General features: G+C 41.0%; 2 protein-coding genes across 4 annotated transcripts; one reads left to right on the top strand and one right to left on the bottom strand.

Moving 5' to 3' along the window:
* Positions 1-2,041: 2,041 nt before the first annotated feature.
* On the top strand, positions 2,042-11,005 carry samd1a (sterile alpha motif domain containing 1a). Of its 3 annotated transcripts, none has more exons than XM_028598573.1 (7): positions 2,042-2,657; positions 5,189-5,531; positions 5,925-6,088; positions 6,202-6,262; positions 8,027-8,108; positions 8,375-8,489; positions 9,681-11,005. In XM_028598573.1, the coding sequence occupies exons 1-7, from the start codon at positions 2,295-2,297 to the stop codon at positions 9,825-9,827; spliced, it is 1,275 nt and encodes a 424-aa protein (XP_028454374.1). In that variant the 5' UTR covers positions 2,042-2,294; the 3' UTR covers positions 9,828-11,005. The 3 variants fall into 3 exon arrangements, with proteins under 3 accessions (XP_028454374.1, XP_028454375.1, XP_028454376.1); XM_028598574.1 differs by having other exon boundaries at positions 5,928-6,088; XM_028598575.1 differs by having other exon boundaries at positions 5,931-6,088.
* Positions 11,006-11,021: 16 nt separating this feature from the next.
* tecra (trans-2,3-enoyl-CoA reductase a) lies at positions 11,022-17,861 on the bottom strand. The gene is made up of 11 exons (XM_028598596.1): positions 16,852-17,861; positions 16,025-16,076; positions 15,873-15,917; positions 15,636-15,739; positions 14,169-14,284; positions 13,850-13,955; positions 13,629-13,701; positions 13,492-13,535; positions 13,314-13,371; positions 13,135-13,223; positions 11,022-12,366 (listed from the first exon to the last, which is right to left on the bottom strand). The coding sequence occupies exons 1-11, from the start codon at positions 17,017-17,019 to the stop codon at positions 12,193-12,195; spliced, it is 1,029 nt and encodes a 342-aa protein (XP_028454397.1). The 5' UTR covers positions 17,020-17,861; the 3' UTR covers positions 11,022-12,192.
* Positions 17,862-19,393: the final 1,532 nt, after the last annotated feature.

Genomic DNA, 19,393 nt, shown 5'->3' on the forward strand with positions numbered 1-19,393 from the left:
TTAACCTTTTGATTTGTTTAAGCATCACATTGAACAATGCAGTGGATCACCAACCAACTTGTCCAGTCTTTTGCAAATACTGAAGCACATGCTACGTCCTTTCAGATCTCCTATTTAATTGATTTGTGCTAATTATTTGAAAGACATTATGTAATCCTTTGAAGAGAGCACATGTAATATCTTTGGTATTTATGTTCTGACAAGTGACTAAATCAGAGTTGGTGGGTGGAAGGCAAGGCCATTTGATCCACTTCAGACACTGAGGCCATCACAATGCTTTAAAAGAATGTTTGTCTCCCATACAAAACTTCTTGTCAATTGTCTTTAATTATCTTCTATCAGCTAAACACTATCAACTGCTCTGTGCTAATTTTGAGTTTTTCTCCTGTTTGCCTTCTATTTTCATCAAGTTTCCACACACTTCATTCAAACATAACACTTTTTACATCTGAGATGTTTTGCGTTCATATTTTCTAGTTGTATTTTCAAAAAAAAGAAGCAAAAAAAAAAAAAAAAAAACAGATCATTAATCCTTTCCTCATGACCTGGGTACAGTGATTGTGTAGTCTATTGTACCTTTTGGGAAACAATACTGTATATCCTTGCCTTTGACAGTCTTAACTATCTTACCCTCTGGAGAACTTGACAGATACCCTTAGAACACAATGAGTATGTTAAAAAAATATACATAAAGTAATATTTTGCAAAATGTATCATTCCAATAAACTTTTACTTGTTAAGACTAATATGTCTGGGTTATGTGTAAGCTCTCTTCATCATGCACAATGTCACACTGAATTAGGCTATCACATTTAAAAAATAAAAAAAACCATTTACATGCAAATCTCTAGGAAGGTATTCACAGCTTCATGCTGCTCGTGGCTGGATCAGAGGAGCATACTTGTTGGTAGGTGAGAGGACAAATTATTTATAATTGTCCTGTCAGTTATTGTGAATGTTTTAAGAGGCTGGCAGGTGTGATTGAATAATGCAGTGTTGTGTTCATCCTGTCACAGTAACAGGATCAGTTACCTGCCAGCTTTCAGCAACCCTCTCTAAATGTATTCCCACCCTCAGTGCACTCTGTAGTATTATCTATTGCATCAGTTATATGTGAAGGGGCCCAGAGAGCCTTCCAACTGATTAGTAAGCCATTAAGATGCCGCAAATGACCTCATAATTTGCCAATTCGTCAAAGAATGGAAAGTTATGAAAGTTATTGATATTTGGACAATAATGACACATTGAATGGGCTACAAATGAGTAAGTCAATCCATGATAAATGTAATGAAATCTAGATCTACATAATTAAAATGCAACAATTAGGACAAATACTTAAAAAACAGTAATTTTTACCCTACATAAATTACAGGTATGTTTACAAACACAATTGAAAGGTGCAGATTTATCATTTTGTGAATTTCTTATCCAATCATTATTGATATTTGTTCATTTAACACTTAGAATGGGCAGTCATCAACTGTCCCAGAGTTAGATAGATAGCTAAATTCCATCAGTAAATTTCAGTAGAGACCTACAGTATTTACTGTGTTTACAAATAGTAAGGTAATAAAACCATTAACAGCATCATAAACTAATTTTCATACAGAATAGTAGTAATAGTGTCCATGTAGCCTGGGAGACAGACTGTTCCAATGTAGGGTTTTGGATTACCTTTTAACTATGGGGAAGGGGTGATTGTGTTTTCAATTACAATTTTGAAAAAGTTTAAATCAATCACTTTTTATTGGATTCAATAAAGCAGTATTTTGCATACTGATTTGTTAAAGTGTTAGATTTTATTATCACATCTCTTTTTTTTGTCTACTTAATTCTGCCATAGTTTGATCTCAAAATAGGGCAAAACATGAAACCCCAAAACTTCCTAGCTACGCCTCTGGTGTTTTCAATTGATCTTGTGAAGTTAAGTGAAACATGGACCACATGTAGCTTCAGTTACTACATCAGACGCTGTATCACACTTGACAACTCTTGAAATAAATGGCCACCGTTTGCATGCATTATGGCGCACATGGGCCCGAGTGCGTGCGCTCGTCCCTGTCCAGGTCTGCAAATTCCACCTTAAAACTCCTCTCGAGTGAAACTTTTCGCTGCAACTCCGTCGGTCCACCTTAAGCGCACACGCAAACGCAGGAGGCGTACAGTGAGGTTTCCGCTTCTCAGTTGGGCTCGGACCGCGGCTCACGAAAAACACCGTGTGTAACGTACAAGGTTGACGCACTAAGGTAGAAAAAAAGGCAAGAAAAAAAAAGCGAATCAACCGAGCAAAAAAGATGTCTGAATCTAAGTACCGCGAGTGGATCCTGGACACTATCGACTCGCTGCGGTCGCGAAAAGCCCGGCCGGACTTGGAGAGAATTTGCCGAATGGTCCGGAGACGACACGGGTCCGAGCCCGACCGAACCTGCGCAGAACTGGAGAAACTGATTCAAGAACAAACCGTGCTGAAAGTTAACTACAAGGGCTCTATTTCATACCGAAACGCCGCCAAGGTTCAGCGGAGAAGCAGAAAAAAAGACGATGTAACGTTAACGACGGCTGCGAGAAGGAGCGCGGTGGAAGAAGCTAGTCATTCTGACTTGAGCAACGGGGACAGCGCTTTCGGTCCTGTTGACCAGGACGAGGAGGATTTGGAGGTATGTTGAGGTTAATGCGAGGAGGCATGTTTAACGAGCTCCCATCTCATTGTCATATCACATCTTACCCAATTAACAGGTGGAGGTAAAAGCTAGGCACGGATAATGTGTGGTTTGCAGAAAAACACGTATTTGTTGTCTCTACACGGGGAGTGGTGAGGGGAGTGATTTGCAAGTGCACCCAACACTGCCGCAGACGGGGAGCGGCAGTTGGACCTCACTCGAGCGCTGCCGAGGTGGAGACGAAAAAAAAAAAAAAATCAGAAGGTGCGTGTAGCTAGTGAGACTGTGAGAGTGTGGCATATTTTACACAACGCCGGTTGAAAAGCACTTTTAACGGGTTATTCAAACGCACAAATGGAAGACATGAAAAGTTGCACCGTCCTGCCCGTCCTCAACAACCCGAGCCACCATTATCGGCAGCAGAAAGCGCTTTTCGAGCCCCAAACTCAGCGTTGAGCGAAGGGGAGGAGGACTCTGCCAAGCTAGCAAGAGATGAGCAGACGTATCCCGGAACTTGAACAAATGCCCTTTCACAATAATAGCGACAAATTACTCGCTTGCTAGTTAGGGTTTTATTTTGAAAGCACGGGCTGGAAATATATGTTTTCATTCTCATTGGCTTGTATGTGGGAGTGGGTGAAGGAAAAAAAAGTCTCAAACACCGCGGATGTAGGAGCCTGATGGGGGACGTGACACATTGTTGGGTTGTTGACGAGGACAGCCATCCCAGGCAAAACACCAAATATCACCAGAGCCCAGTCCTGATACGTATTATGTCTGCCCATGACGACGTCACCCCTTTCGTCTGGACTTTAAGATATGCCCATCATCACTATGTGTTGTCCCGTTAAACAGCTACCAAATCCATTACTATCGGTGCCAAAATACTCCAAATAGGGTTATATTCAGTTAGTTTATGCAAACTGCGTCTGTTTTTCGAGTGATGGACGATTGTCGACGCAGTGCATAAAGTCGAACCCCTAGATCCATTGTCGGACACGCAGCCAATCCCAGTCACGTCTGTGTTGTCTGTTGATATGGCCTTTCACGTCCCGTACAGCAGTGGCATCACTTCTCCGTGTCTGTCAACTATTTGTTGAGAGTATTTTAAGATGAGACACATCACTGCAGAGTAATGAAATATGAAGGAGCCGGTATGTGAGACCTGAACTAACGTGAACCGGCTGCAAACTGTTCCTCCGGCGCTAGCTGGCGCGGATGCCCTATCTATCCGATTTGGGTTAAGCTGAGATCAAATTTACTCTGTTCTCTGAAAGACGTGTGTGTTGCTAGAAAAACGAATACGTGTTTTTACTTTGAACAGGCTGCGTCGCAGGGCTGTTATCCAGGTTTCGCTTGAATACGAGGGTCAGATGAAGCCAGTAGACCGTGTCCGACAGCGGACTCATTTGCGTTACTCTTTTCTTTTTTGTTCGGTACTGTAAATCTTGACCCGCGGTGCAAAGTCAAAGTAGACTGGTAAACGAGGCGACTGATGCTCGCTGTGATCGAAGTGCTGCGTTGATCTGCCCGTCGAGTTAAAGCTCGTTTTTTTTATTTTAATCTCTGGTCTGCTTTGCCGTGGCTCGGCCCCGGGAAGCGCTCCGTAATGATCACAGACACAATGGCGAGGTCTTTACCGCGGCTCCCAACTCCATGCGCACTTTGGGGGAAATTTGAGGAAAGCCTGAAACGCCTCCCATCGGCCCTTTCTGTACTCCCGTGTGTTAGTGTTATCAATCAAGAAGGCCTCTAAAGATCGGGACGCACCGAGGACATCGGCTGAGCCGAGATGAAAATCGTGCTGGATTGATCCTCGCGGGCATGGTGTTTTTGTGACCGTGCCTCGGCGAAAGTTATGTGAAATGCAGCGCGATGGGTGAATGCCATACAAGCGGCTCTTTTTTCAGGAGCGGGGCGGGCTTTTTTAGTGCGCTCTTGTGCTCGACTACTGGGTCTTGGACACGCAGTCGCACAAAAGGTAATTTTTTACTCAGGGCGCCGTCGACAAAAAAAAAAAAAAAAAAAAAAAAACCAACGAAAGGAATGAGTGCGTTATGTTAAAACTAATTACAAGTATGCAGTCACATAAGATTACATTCAAGTGTTTAATTGCGTGGAAACACGTTTGTGGTTGAAGGGCTTACTGTCTGCGGAGTGAACACTGCGGAAAGGGACGAAAGCATTCATAGGCAATAATTTACCACCACAGCGGTCACATTGCGACATCTGTATGAGCGTGTTTTCATGTGACACGCTCAGCCTACATAACAGCAATCCCTTGTAGCATTGCAGCCTTACCAGCTTTTTAAGTTGTTGTTAAATAATTAACTTAATTGTTGATAATGGCTTTTCTTCTACTGAGTTAAATGTTTCTAATCCCCTCAGTCTGATTGTCCCCATTTGTTCAATTCTGCACTCACCCTAGATTGTATAAATATTATATAATGCAGTCATCTTTTGGGATCACAGTTATAAAATACAATGACATGGAAATTATATAGTGCACCTATGCTTCTGTTTTGTAGGCTGACACATCTCTGGCAATGGACACAGACAGTAATGCAGATGAGGAGGGGGCTGATGAGAGCCGGGATGGGCAGGACAGACCCTCTCCTGGCCGCACATATAAAGATGCCGCCGTGCACTGTGCCTCTGTGCGAGCCGCCTCTGCCCCCTGCTCCCCCTCTGGCACTCGCCCTGGCCCCGGCCCTGCCTCCGGTCTGGACTGTGCCTCTTTCCAGAAGGCTGGTGAGAGGCCCAGCTCCTTGCCCCCCTCCAGCCCCAGGGCCCTCACACACAATGACTGGGCCTATCATTCTGCTGTCTGCCCAGCAGAGCGCCAGCACCCAGGAATGCAGAGAGACAAAGGTATTCACACTGCTCGACACAGTTTAATATGCACACCCGACATTATGGAGCACTCAAATATTGTTTCATGTGCAATATTTATGCTTAGTTATGCATTGGACATGAAATAGGTGTGGGAGCTGGATGGGTGACATGGTTGTTGACAGTATCAGTGCCTCAGTTAATGTAAACTAGATTGCAGGAGAAAATAATACATTTTCATGGTGTAGCAATTTCTTCCTGCATTAAGAATTGCAGTCATCCATCGGCTTGTTTGTACCAGTTATTCAGGTTTAATGAAGAGAAATTTTGAGCTGCATTAGTTTTTGATTAGCACTGGAATTTGCCAAGAATAAAGTCAGGTGGGATTGTATGGATTATATCAGCATGTAATGTAAATGGTTCACTCTCTGTTAGCAGCAGCAGCAGCAGCAGCAGCAGCCATGAAGCCAGCAATCCACTCTGCAACTACCAGCCCCTGCGCTTTAAAGAACAACGTGAAGAAGGAAGATGAAGGCAAGGCGGTGGATAGTGGCCTTTCGTCTGACCAGTTAGTACCGGACTATGCAGCAGGGCTGGTAATTGTAACCCTTTTGTGACAAAGAACAACACCTGAAGGTCTCCTGCTTCTTTGATCTCTCTGCTTCACACCTGACATTTTCATGTTTCATTTCTATTGTTTGGCCAACAGGATGAGACCAGGAATGTATCTGATGGAAGACCACAGGCACTTTCTTTGCCATCTGACAACTGTGAGTAACATAGTGTCTCATTTGTGTGTTTGTTTTTGTAGCGGCTGTGTAACCTGCATCTGTTTTGCTGAGAACAAATTGATCACTTGTCCACTCTCTCATTTTGGGAAATGGTTTCTAACAAAACACACCTGTTAAAGGAATTAGGTAATGACATCTTACAGTATTTTTCTGGCTGTTTGGCCATTTGACCTTTTTAAAGATTATTTTTTTGGGCTTTCTGCCTTTATTTGATAGGACAGCTAGGTGAGAAAGGGGAGAGAGAGGGGGAAGACATGCAGGAAATCGTCACAGGTCACACTGACCTTTTTGACTAGTGCTTGCCTTAAGGCTTGTTCAAGATTTTTTGAATGCTTCACAAACTTGTCCCGCTAACTTCCAATCCAGGTGGTGCTCCCTTTGAATGTTAAAGGTTTTTGCTCAGAACCTGCTGCCCTTCTGCAATTCTGCACTATTAACAACTTGGCTTGTCGAGGTTGAAATCTGTTAACAGTTGTGATATTGATGCATGATAATTTTCAGTCAAGAAAAATCACCACATGACTATGTAAAAAGCATACAGCTGCAGAAGGTTTCTAAAAGCTGTCTAAATATGGCTTTAAATAGCTGTTTGGTAGATAACGTGTGCTTACAGATGGCTCTTAATAATTCCGAATAGATTCATATTTTATGGTATATATGTGTTTGTCAATAAGCAAGGAAACATAAAAAATATTTTCGTATGGAAAAGATACTAGGGCAGAGTTCCCATCCGCCACCTCAGAAACACACACAGTTTGATTCCCGGTAGAGGCTCCTTCATCTTGCTTGTGTATACCAACAAGCACAATTTGTTGTGTTTGCAGTGGTATGCCCAGAGTTGTTATTTTTTGAATATCTGAATTGGGACTTTCTGGCTTTGAATGCAAGAGAAGTGGTTATAGATTTTCCCTCCTTAGACATTAACTAACATGGCATAACAGAAATAAACACTAAAATGTTTTTTTTACCACTGCATAAGTACCATACCACAGTATACTGTACTTGGATATGATTTGGCTAGAAGGAGAAGTACTCACCTAAAAATGAGGGCATCGTCCCTGTCATGCATCACATGCATGAAGACAGTCCTGCCAGCATCTTGTGACAGTGGGCTGGTACTGTATAGTAACGGTGCTTTATCAACACTTTTTCATTGTACCCTAACCATACTGAACAGTGCACAAACTCTAATGGAAACACTGTGTCGTGACAGTAGAGGCTTCAGTGTGGCATACTAGTACCATTCATCAAAACTCTGCTGCTGTTGGGTCAACAGTTCACACCACTGAAAGATGTAAACCTGCAATTTTCAAACAAAGACAAATTATCATTTTTAACTACATTTTATTGACATTTTATTTTACACATTGTTTGCAGAATTGAAAAAAGGTTAGAACGATGGTTCTTATATGAACCCTTTTCTTTGCTCCCACAGTGAGTCATATGAATTGAGCTCCGCTTTAATTGGCCATTTCCCATTGCTGTGCATTGCATATTGCACGTCAACATAGCAAGAAATAAGAGGCCTGATGGCTTTTGATGTAAAATGAACATGCACAGATTATTTTGACTCAAAGAAAATGTTATTAATGTTGGTTGGCAAATCAACTCTGCATTGTGTTGTAGTGATCATTAAAGAAACATGCAGTCAAGGCTTCTCCCAGAGCATGTCATGATATCCATTACATCTGCGTTTCATTGTGGTAATATTTTGGAATAATACTGCTTTCATTTTGTTCACAGGTACATTAAAGAACAAGATAGATATACCCTCCATCACAGCAGCTGAAGACAGTCTTCTGAATGGTGGTAAAGGGGATGAAGTGTGAGTATCCTGTTAGTAAGCAAGTCATTGCATTCTCCACAAGAAATGCATTTTAGCATCCCCTCTCTTTCTAAAATGGTTTTATACACTTTACTTTGTCAGCTATTGTTTTGAATAACTAATGTACGTACGTATGTCTGTGGCAAAAACTCATGTGAATAATTACTGACCACACAGAAGTTTGGCTAAAGGCTTGAAAAAACAACAACAACAAAGTGAGACATTACCTGCTGAAAAAAGGTGAAATGTTATGTCTCTCCCTCCAGCTTTGTGAAGAAGGAGACGATGAGCCAGAACTTAATGCAGTGGACTGTGGCAGATGTGGCCAGTTACTTCTCAGCGGCGGGCTTTCCAGATCAGGCTGTGGCGTTTCGAACACAGGTCAGTACACCACCGCAAAACTGCCACAGAGGGCACTATATGTACACTGAAAACCACACATATTCCATCACCCAGTGCACTTTTAGAGTCAGTTAATATTAAAGGATAACTACCATTTTTTTTTCAAGCAGGACCCTATTTTCCTATGTTTTTGTGTCTAAGTCACCGATGGGAACAACAATCTTTGAAATTGGTCCAGTATTAAGCAAGAACGCTGCAGTCAGCGGCAAAACAAGCTACAATGTAATGTGACTGTTAATAGGGTAATTGTCCAGCTTGTATTTACCTTCACAAAAGTGCTCGTTTTCCCACTGACCGGCTCAGATTAATATTCTAAGTGTCTGGCAACATTATGGAAAGGACTTCTAAGGAGGTCCACCTTTCTGTTAAAGAGTAAGATCCTTTTTTTAAACATGAAAATATCCGCGAAATCGCGTTCGCTAAACCCACCAGACTCCATGTAAATAAACAGTCATTTTAGCATCGTTAAATACACCATTCAAAGTTGACAGAAACAAAATAAAACTATGAAAAGCCGTTTTGAGTCGTCTTTCCACTTTTCCAACCATCATAACTCTAGTTTTGGTTGAAATACACAAATTGTTTACCGATTTACATGTGAAAATATGTTGGCTCTATACACGCTAAAAGCATTGCTTTTTTAAATGGAGTCTGGTGGTTTTAACAATAGTGACTTCAGAGCTGTTTCTGGTTAAACAGAAAGGTCAGTGGCAAAAGGAGCACTTTTGTGAAGGTAAATACAAGCTGGACAATTGCCCTATAAATGACTGCAGCGATCTTGCTACATACTGGACCAATGTCAAAGATTGTTGTTCCCATCAGTCACTTAGACACAAAAACATAGGAAAATAGGTTGAAAAAAACCAGTAGTTACCCTTTAAGTGTGTTGAGCAGTCCAAAAGTAGTTGATGCTGTGATGACCAGTATCACTTTATTTGTGTACACCAAGCTGTATTGTAAAGGCTTTTAGTAAAGACAACTGGCTGTCTTGAGGTGTCTAGGAAAAAATCCCATAATTTTAGGTTTTCAATATCTAATTGAACTTAATACACAATGCATCCTGGTGGCCATTTAAAAATGACATTACATGAGTTACATTAAAAGATGTTAAGCATTCAGAAAATACCTTCAGAACCCTATGGGTGATGCTAACTTAGCTCTCCCCCACAGGAGATTGACGGGAAGTCCCTTCTTCTAATGCAGCGCAGTGACGTCTTGACTGGTTTGTCTATCAGACTCGGCCCTGCACTCAAAATCTACGAGCGCCATGTAAAGGTGCTGCAGAGGACCCACTTCTTGGAATATGAAGACCTCTGAAGTGGTGCTTCACATGACAGACAGACAATTCTGCATTGACCCAAACGTGAATGCAGTGCCCTCTCCCATCTAGGTCCTGCCACCCACCTTCATATACACAATATGTAGAGGGTGAGTGGGGGGAAAGGCTGCGGTGGAATTAACTTTCACTGTGAGAATGACCAGAAACTGAAAGACAGTCATCCTACCTCTCATTATGATCTTTGGTTTTCAAATTGTTTTCGATTTACCCATGTGACCGTTCAATTGCATTGTCAAGGGAATAGACTGGTACGTTCAGTATGTTTGAAAGTGGAGTTGCAATGACCTTGCTGCAAGAGTAAAAGATGGATAAGCAGCCATTGAAGGGGACTGAGCCTTGCACCAAGTGGACTACCTATGGGTTAATTTACCCACAGAGACATGTTGCACTGCATAGTGCTGCGAGCAAAGCGTTGTCACAGTTTTGGGTCCACAAGAGAATGTTGGTTTGGCAGTGGCTCTAAAATTTCAACCTGCATCCTCGCTCGATCTGTTATGGTACCTTTTGTTACTCCAGAAAGTCTTTGTAAGTCACACAGATAAACATAAAGCTTTCCTTTTGATTCCGTTAAATGAAATGTAATCAAAGTGCTGGGGAAGTCAGATGCCTGACCCATCATGCCACCAATAGCTGCTGATGTTGGATTATGTCTTCAGTGTCTCTGTAACACAGAGATATAACCAATATGATATACTACAACTTGCTGGTAAGGCAATATGTTTTGTGTGTGTGTGTGTGTTTTTTTCTTTTTCTATCTTATCTAGATCTGACTGTGGTCCAATTTAATACAGTTGCATTTTGGGGAACAATTGCAGATAGATGTAACCAGGAAATGTGCAAACCAATGGGATTTGTTTTCATACATAAGCAAAATAAAGTAATAAACTAGGAAATGTTATTGAAATACTGACTATTGTTTTAAATTTAATACAGCTGGTCAGTGCCTGTTTACAGAGCAACTATCGTGATCAAATGCAATATTTTGTTATCCATTTATAATTTGTCCAGTGTCTCTGTGTTTTAATGTAAGCCAACCTTTTGAATTGTAACATTCCATATGATGTAGTCTACATCTCTAATGTATCTCCTACCCTTTTTATCTGTAATATTGACACTTCTTCCAGAGTCACAAATAAAGCTTGTGTCCATCTCTTCAGTTACTTATTTTCTGATTTTTTTTTTTTTACCCATTACCCTATTACACTCGTTTATAGTTTGCCTAAAAACAATTGATTCAGTGGGTCAGCGTTGCCTTAAGAGGGTATGAAGGCCCCTCTACAGTCTCAATCAAATATTGCAAACAAACATTCCACTTTAGATAAAAGTCCTGCTCAACACTGAATGGTCTCTTCACGCAGAAGTTCCTCATCTCATTTAAAAGGTTCAGTCGATGCAGCATTCTGTGAAATGCACATTCAGTGAAAATGGAATAGCAAAGAATAAACTATTTTGCAAGTTTTTCCCACATCCTTATCCAATCCTGGAAAGCACCACCAGATAAAGTCTCAGTCTGTGTTTGTAGCTGCACAACTCTTCAGAATAGTACAAAAATAAAAGATCGCCACAGCGCCGACAATGCAGAGCAACATAATACTAAATGTTATAAATATGTGCATATAATACTATGACAATGGTTTGATGACTAAAATCTTTTTTTTTTTACTTCTTCAATTGAACACTTTCTGCACTATAATCATGTGTAAGTAAGGTATATTTTAAAGGATGTGCGTGTTAATGCTGTCAGCAGTGTTTTTCTCTCCATTATTTTAGATATACAAGAAAAACACTTTCCCACCCATTCAATTTCTAACCCAGATAGCACTAGCACTATCATGGTGTAAATGTCACTTCAGTAGAACACTGCAGGAGGCCACAAAGTTCTCAGCTCCAGGCTGCACTCTAATTGGACACTGCAGATTAGCCTCTTGGTGGGAAACGTCACTGATCAGGTTGCCAAAATCTATGAAAACAATGTGATTTTTAAAAAAACTAAACAGCACTCTCACTCAAACATGTTACAACTTACCAAAGTAGCAAAATATTTTTTTCATCCTCTTGCTCTTCAATAGCACATACAACTTTAAATTAAGACTTTGCTGCATTTACCTCTGATGGCTTCCTTTGCCTCTAACAGTCCTGCATTCACCGGTCCAACACTCAGAGTAACCGTAATAGCTAATCCTTCTTATGGATTGACATGTAAGAAAATGTTACATGGAGTCCATATGACCAAAATCCATCCATGCTGTTGACCTCAGCACACACTTTCTGACATCCAGTGGATGGAGAGGCCCTTAAAAAGAACCGGCTGTGTGTAGTGACCGTTGTTTTCTGTGCCCAGCTCTACAGGATGAAGGGGAGTATGGAGGAGCGCAGGGTCGGATAATCTCTGAACTCCTTTAAGTAGCCGCAGTGTTTGCCTTTGGCCCACACAGTCATCTGAATGAAGGCCACGAGAGTGAAGAAAGCCACAGGCACACACTGGGTCATCACTGTGAAGCCAATCCAGGTGCCCATCTGTGAGCAACACACACACACGCACACACACACACACACACACACACACACACACACACACACACACACACACACACACACACACACACACACACACACACACACACACACACACACACACACACACACACAGTGTATCGAGATTTATGATGCATGTGTAGGACATAACCAGTAGATGGCAGCAAGAGTGCATTTTATGTTGCAAGAATGAAATACAAGTACTGGATACTATTGCTACTGGGTTGCATAGACATGCATACAACAGTTGTCTTCAGTATTTCCATGTTGAAATGTGGAACGTTACTTGCTGCAAAACACAACTAATAACCAAACTAAAATGAGACAAAAAATCCCTTGAATGACATATTGTTACTAAACAGATTCTTGGTCACGAAGAAGTAGAAAAACAAAACCAAAAAACATGATTTAACATTAAAGGATAAGTTCCCAATTTGTCTAGTCTATCTTAAGACAATAGTCTATGGCCCAGGTTTAGCTTGCTTTAATCATTCCTCCTGTTTATACTGGTGTGTAAAATATCCTTTCCTAATGCACTTCCAACACAAGAGATAGGGGGGCAAAATTCACAGGCCTCATTCTGTGCAAATATTTGTTTATCTAAAGCTACTGTGAGACTTCAGCAGTCTGAGCTTGTCAAATTAAGTGGATATCTATCAAAGTTATAGTCTTTTTAGTATACCGTTTCCTTTTTGTGTTTTCCAGACAGTATTTTCTTGTCCTGTTTCTGGTAAGAGTGGACTTAATTACCTCATATGTGTAGTTCGGACAAGAGACCAGCCAAAACATCCATGTGAAGGGATTTTTCGTTGGGTAAGGAATCTTCTTAATTTTTGAACCTGAGATGGGTAAAAACAAATAAAACATTGTATTGCTCCATACTGTTGGCTGCTTTAAAAACACTATGTGCCTCGTTAGAGAATGCTCACCTGGTGGTTTGAGGTTACGAAGAGCAACATGGATGGAAAAATTCCCTACTTGACAGAACTGTGGGAATAAAGACATCCAAAGATGACAATCTACAAAATAGTTTTTTTTCCCATTTAATGTCTGGGAGATTCCTTTACTGAGCTGTGAATATACAACTTAAAGAGATCTCAAACTTACCAAGAAAATATAAAGTCCTGTATTCACCTGCTGCTGCCCGTAATCTGTCGATGTGTCACAGAAAAATGGATTACGATCAAAGTCAACTTTGACTGATGAGTTAACGTGAGAAGAGAATTACAGTGGTCTGCACTTACAGGGTGTGGTGTAGAGAGGGTGGTTAATGTAGTACGCCATCCAAGCTGCAGTGCACCAGTAATAGCCACAGTTCTGGAATACAGGAAGAGACTATAATAAGTCATACTGTCAAGATAAGGCTCCACATACATTTTGGTTCAGATTTCTGAGAATAACACAGCACAACATAATAATATACTGTATATCACATTCAAAAGTCAAAATTATGCAGCTCACTTACCTTAAATATGTTTCTGAGAGGCATGGTCCCATGGGAGATACGGTGGACAAACAGTGTCTCCAGGATCCTCTTGATGTAGTGGAAGGAGTGACACATGCAGGCCAAGCTGCAACAGGACACACACACTTACATATTTAGCTGTGATTAATATGTGGCCTCACTGCAGTCCACCATTACACTTGGCCCTGACTCAGTGTCACCATATGCTTCACTAGTGTTTGTCGTGTTAAGGTGGCATCTGTGCAAAGCCTGGGATTGTGTGATACACAGCAGCAACATTGCAACAGATCCCCGAAAACATGAGAAAGTTGACACTCACTGTACGACCCAGTGCTTGCTGCTGGTGAAGTCATATTTCGGAGAGTAGATAAAGGGAAGGTGGAAGTAGAACATTAAGTATATGACCAGTGGACCAACACACTCTGCTAGGAACACCTGAAGTGATCAAAGAAAAGACAGTTATGCTTTCATTTTGGTTTTTCTTGGTTTGCGACCAGATGAGAAGAAGTGCAGAAATATGCAAAACAGCACAAAACAAAGAAGCAATGAATGAATACATGAACAGCACTGCAATTAACAGCTCTAACGATTAACTTCTCTAATATAATAGAGAATACACTAACCAGTGAAATTAAAATATTTTCTCCCTGTTAGATCAGCCCAGTCTAAACCATCTGCCAAATCGTGCAACTGACACCAGTATGGCTCTGGCTTCTCTAACAACCCACTTGTCTAATCCATTTTTAAACAAAAACCATCCATCTACTTCTATAACCATTCAGTGTAGCAATAATAGTATTCATTATGCCCATGGAGCAAATAAGACACTAAGGCAGCTTGTAATACCAGCTTTCCACAAATGATATGATCAAGCGCAACAGCACAGCTGGCAGTGAATTTGACCCACTGAATCAGCACCTTGAGCAGAGCCCTGGCTAAGAGTGCCTGACCAATAGCTACTGGTAATCTCTGCTGGGGCAGTTCATTCTCCTTCCCCGCCCACAGTGGCACCAGTCTGCAGCCTGGCAGGGTGCTGGGAGGTTATGTCAGGGTGGGTTAGGACAGGAAATGTAGAGACTGGGTGGGCAAGGGTGAGTCAAGAGGCGCAGTGAAAGGCAAGTGAGAGGTCAGGGAGATAAACACCTTTGGAAAAAATGGGGCCGTGAGATTATATGTCCTAGGACAGAGAACAGGCGGTGCAGGAGGTGAGAGAAAAATGAACCACAGCAAATCACCTCTATCTGTCTCTGTGGGTTGATATTTATATTCAAGAGTTACTGAGTGGGTGAGAGAGTGTCTGTATATATTTAAAGTACAAGAATCCTAAAAGGCCATACCAGTGGTTTTGCATGTTTCAGCCTATTAAGTACAAATGGTGTATACTTTGCAAAGCCTCTTTCCCTGATGGCCAGCTGATGAAAAACGTTGCATTCATGCAGCCACACACACAAACAATCATATCCAGAAGTGAAGCATACAAGACCGTAAAAGGACCATGTGAATGTAATCATTTCTTGCATTTAAAAGGTTGCTGTTCAGAGGATCATATCTTGAATGCTTGAGCATCCTTGAAATCAGCCACAGGCAGATTTTTTTCAAAACATACTCAAAACTGAACCCTCAAATCTTGGCAAGTTGAATTTCACCAAAGGAAGGTGGAAATCAATCTAAACACATGTTATAAAGTGTACTTTAGGAAATAGCTTACAGTAATGTAAAACATGCATAACATGCAGCACCTCTGTATGGTCCTATGTAGTGTGTGTCTGTGCACGTGTGGACTCACAGTTCCCCATGTGAGCTGAGGTCCTAGGTCACTGAAGTAAAAGCTGGCTGTGGTTCCCACAGGAAGTGTCTGCAGAATTTCCTCATCCCTGAGACATCTGGCCTCTGAAAAACATGACAGCCGAGATAAGACCAGACAGCATCCCAATAACATTCAACTTCAACACCCATCCATCAACTGAGTTGTATAAATGCAGAATTTTTTGTAAAAAACAAACAAAAACAAAAGCAGACGCACTTGGATCCAAACGAAGGGACTGTCTGGCTGGATACCACTTTGGATCTGTTGAAATGGAGAGGAACTTAACTTTTGGCATGCTCGAGAGATTAGGCCTATCTATGTAAAAATGAAGATAGGGATAAATAGAAAATGCATTTTCTTAAACTTACATGATTTTTGAAACAAAGCTTTGATGTCGAAAACAGTGGCAGTTGGTTCCACCTGCAATTGAAATGTAAAAATGAACCATATTTAAGATTATCAGCAACATTAGTGTGCAGACTGCCATGTTAACATTTACAAATCAATTTACAAGACATGGAGTACAAACAATATAAAAGTATCTGTATTACTGTCTTTTGGAATTTGTCACGCTTGCATTTTTTTTACATTTTCAATGCAATGTGATCCCTCACGTTTTCTGACAAGGCTCATTTATGCAAGCACATTTATACAAGCTGCTAATCATGTGTGCGTGCCTGCCTGCTGGCCCAGTTCAGTAACGGCATGTGCTGTAGCTGCAACAGAAATTTCCTGTCAGATGAAGAGGGAATTCTCACCTCCTAACTGCAACCCTTGCTCAATTGAAACGTAACTGATAATGGCTGCAACTTGACCGGGCCGCCTATGAAGTAGATGATTATCTGTAAAATTAGCAGTCTACTCACAATGCTGACCCTGCAGTTCTTGAGCTAAAACAAACATGTTTTCCTCGGACTTCCCTGCAAAGTGATCACAGTTTCTGCGTGTGCTACTTTTAGAACAGACATGTTCATGTTTCAATCATGAAACTTTAAAAGGATTGCACTGGGAGGTGATAAACTGTAGTAATTTACCATACAATCTATGGCAATCAAGTCTATGGCAATCTATGGCAAGTTCTCAAGCACTCTTTGCGCCTTTTGTATAGGATTTAAACATCTGTTATTAAGCACCAGTTAAAGCAAGTATAAGTAAATCATTATGCTCAATATAAAAGGTGAGTGTAATCAGAAACCTTGTCCAGCAGCAGCAGTTTCTCTTTAGTCTTGGAGTCCACGATCTCCACCTCAAAGTAAACAATCCTTTTGGCCTTTTTAGGAGGTTTCGGTTTTGGCCTTGATGAAGACTTCTTTTCAGCATCTGCTCCATTTACACTCTTTGCCTCTAAAGCGAGTACATCCATGATACTGTTTAATCCCAAATCTCAGTAGCCTGTTGATGAAATAATCTGTGATATGTCCAATCACACTTGTTGTCCTCTCCTGGTATGGGAAGCAACTCCCTGCTCACCCCTCAACGCAACTGTCAGTCCAACTCAAGCGTGTCTTCTTTGGTGCCTTTTGGACGCTCTGAATAGCCCCCCACCTCCAGAAGAAGTATGTGAGACCATAAACACTTTGATACGAGTGTATAGATGAGAGAGTGGAGGGAAAGTGAGCAGGGAAGAAAGGGAGAAGAAGTGGAAGAAGAGCTGGTCTAAGAATATGAAGTGAACCTGCTCCTCACCTGAATAACAGCCTCTTCATGATCCACAGCCCCCCTTCATGCTACAAAACGCACTGAAGACGAAACTGGAGAGCCCCAAGACATAATCCATAGCGCGCCATTTGCAAGGCTAAATATAAGTTGCCTGATTTGCTCTACACCAGCTTGGTAACCTTGGGCAGCCACATACAGCCCAACCCAGTGACACATGCCAATGTGCTCTCATTAGACCTATCTTATAGGCTATAAGACACATCTCCTGTCTGTTCTGCTCCTCGCTTGTTACACAGTGACGAGCCCCATTAAAAGCCTGATCCATGGGATGTCAGACCTCCACATGCCTTCCCCTCCCCCTGACCACCTGTGTGGCTGGTATTCTTTTCTCTCCATGGCAAAGACAGACAGGTTTATTTCAGGGCCTGTGTGGCGCAAGCTTTGTGTGTTGAATAAACAACATGGTTTCTAAAATCCACTTCAAGGAGATTCGTGGTGGGAGGACGGCGTAGAAAATGCTGATTGGGAGAAGATCAAAAGATGCTTTTCGTCGCACACGGTCAACTGATCGTCGCACATAGCCAACTGCATATCTATATTCTGTGGTCTATTTATAACCAGCAGGAGCAGTGCAAGCAAGCAGCGGTATCACTGTTTGCATTCCAAGATCAATTTTAAGTCTTGTATCAGAAAAATCTCTGTGCTAAACATAATCCTTTTTTTACACTCATGATCAGAAAGACACCAATGTATGGAAAAACAATCATTTCAAATATATGCTGAACTAGACCTACTTGTTTTTCAAAGGTGGTAACATTTAGATCTGACGTAATAGGAATGCTGTGACATGGGACTCCATGAGTTCACTTATCCAGAGTGTCAGTCATTTTTATTCTCTTGTAGATACACTGTCACATTCACATTATTCAAAATACCCCCTTATCCCTAATGTGATTGAAGATTTGACATTAAAAGAAGAGATAAGTGTAATGTAAGAGCTTTTAAATGGATGTTTTAAATGTTGTAAATGTATTAGGCTATCCTCGGATTCTAATCTCCCCTAATTTGCTTTGGGAATTCTTTTTTTTGCCTGGCAAATACTGTAACTTCATTAATTTCACTGAGATTTCCCTTCTGTGAACTGCAGCTGGTGGACAAAGAAACAGCAACGCTTGTTCAATATAAACACAATGGTCCTACAAAAGATATTACCTCTGTAAAGCTTTTTGTTGAAACTCTGTCAGGAAGCTTTTGATTTTACCATATGCAAATTTGAGGAGTCTGTAGTTCTGATTAAAGAGAAGATAATTGATGCAAGCCTACACCTCCTGAGTCAGGACCTGCTGGGAAACTGGGTAAGTCATTGCTGAACGCTCACACTCTGTACATAACTTATTTCAACATGCCCCCTCTGGTGGGTACTACACAGAGCACTTTACAACCAGTAATACCACAAACCAACACACACACACACACACACACACACACACACACACACACAACAAACAGTTAATTTAGCCACCTTAGGTCTCAGAGCAATCCTGTGCACTTGTGTCAACATACAAACATTTGTCAGAGGTGTTGTATGTAATATTGTGTCCAGGGGAGACTATAATAACAATACAACCTTCATGAAGGTAGGATTTATTGCAGAGCTGTTGTGTTGGAATGCAATAATTTTAGCTAGGTGTACCTAATAAACTGGCATATTATTATTATTATTATTATTATTATTATTATTATTATTATTATTATTATTATTATTATATTCATTTATTCTCATCATACCTACAGTATATACTTATTTCCAGTATGCCAAAAGTAAAAAGACTTAATATGCAGTATGGCAAATTTCAGAAGCGTATATATTATAATACTGGATTTTAGTGATGCATTATTGTGTACATGTATGTTGCAGCTGGTAAAGATAGGGCTAATTGTAAACACAGTATCTATAATAATATATAATTATCAATAGGCGAATCTGCAAAGTAAGCTGTCAAAGAGCGAGAAAGAACGGAAGAACCTGCGCATGCGTACTGGATTTAAAATATTATTAAAAGGGGCAATGGCTGATG

Source organism: Perca flavescens, chromosome 15 (genome assembly GCF_004354835.1).
Source record: "Perca flavescens isolate YP-PL-M2 chromosome 15, PFLA_1.0, whole genome shotgun sequence".
Lineage (NCBI taxonomy): Eukaryota > Metazoa > Chordata > Actinopteri > Perciformes > Percidae > Perca > Perca flavescens.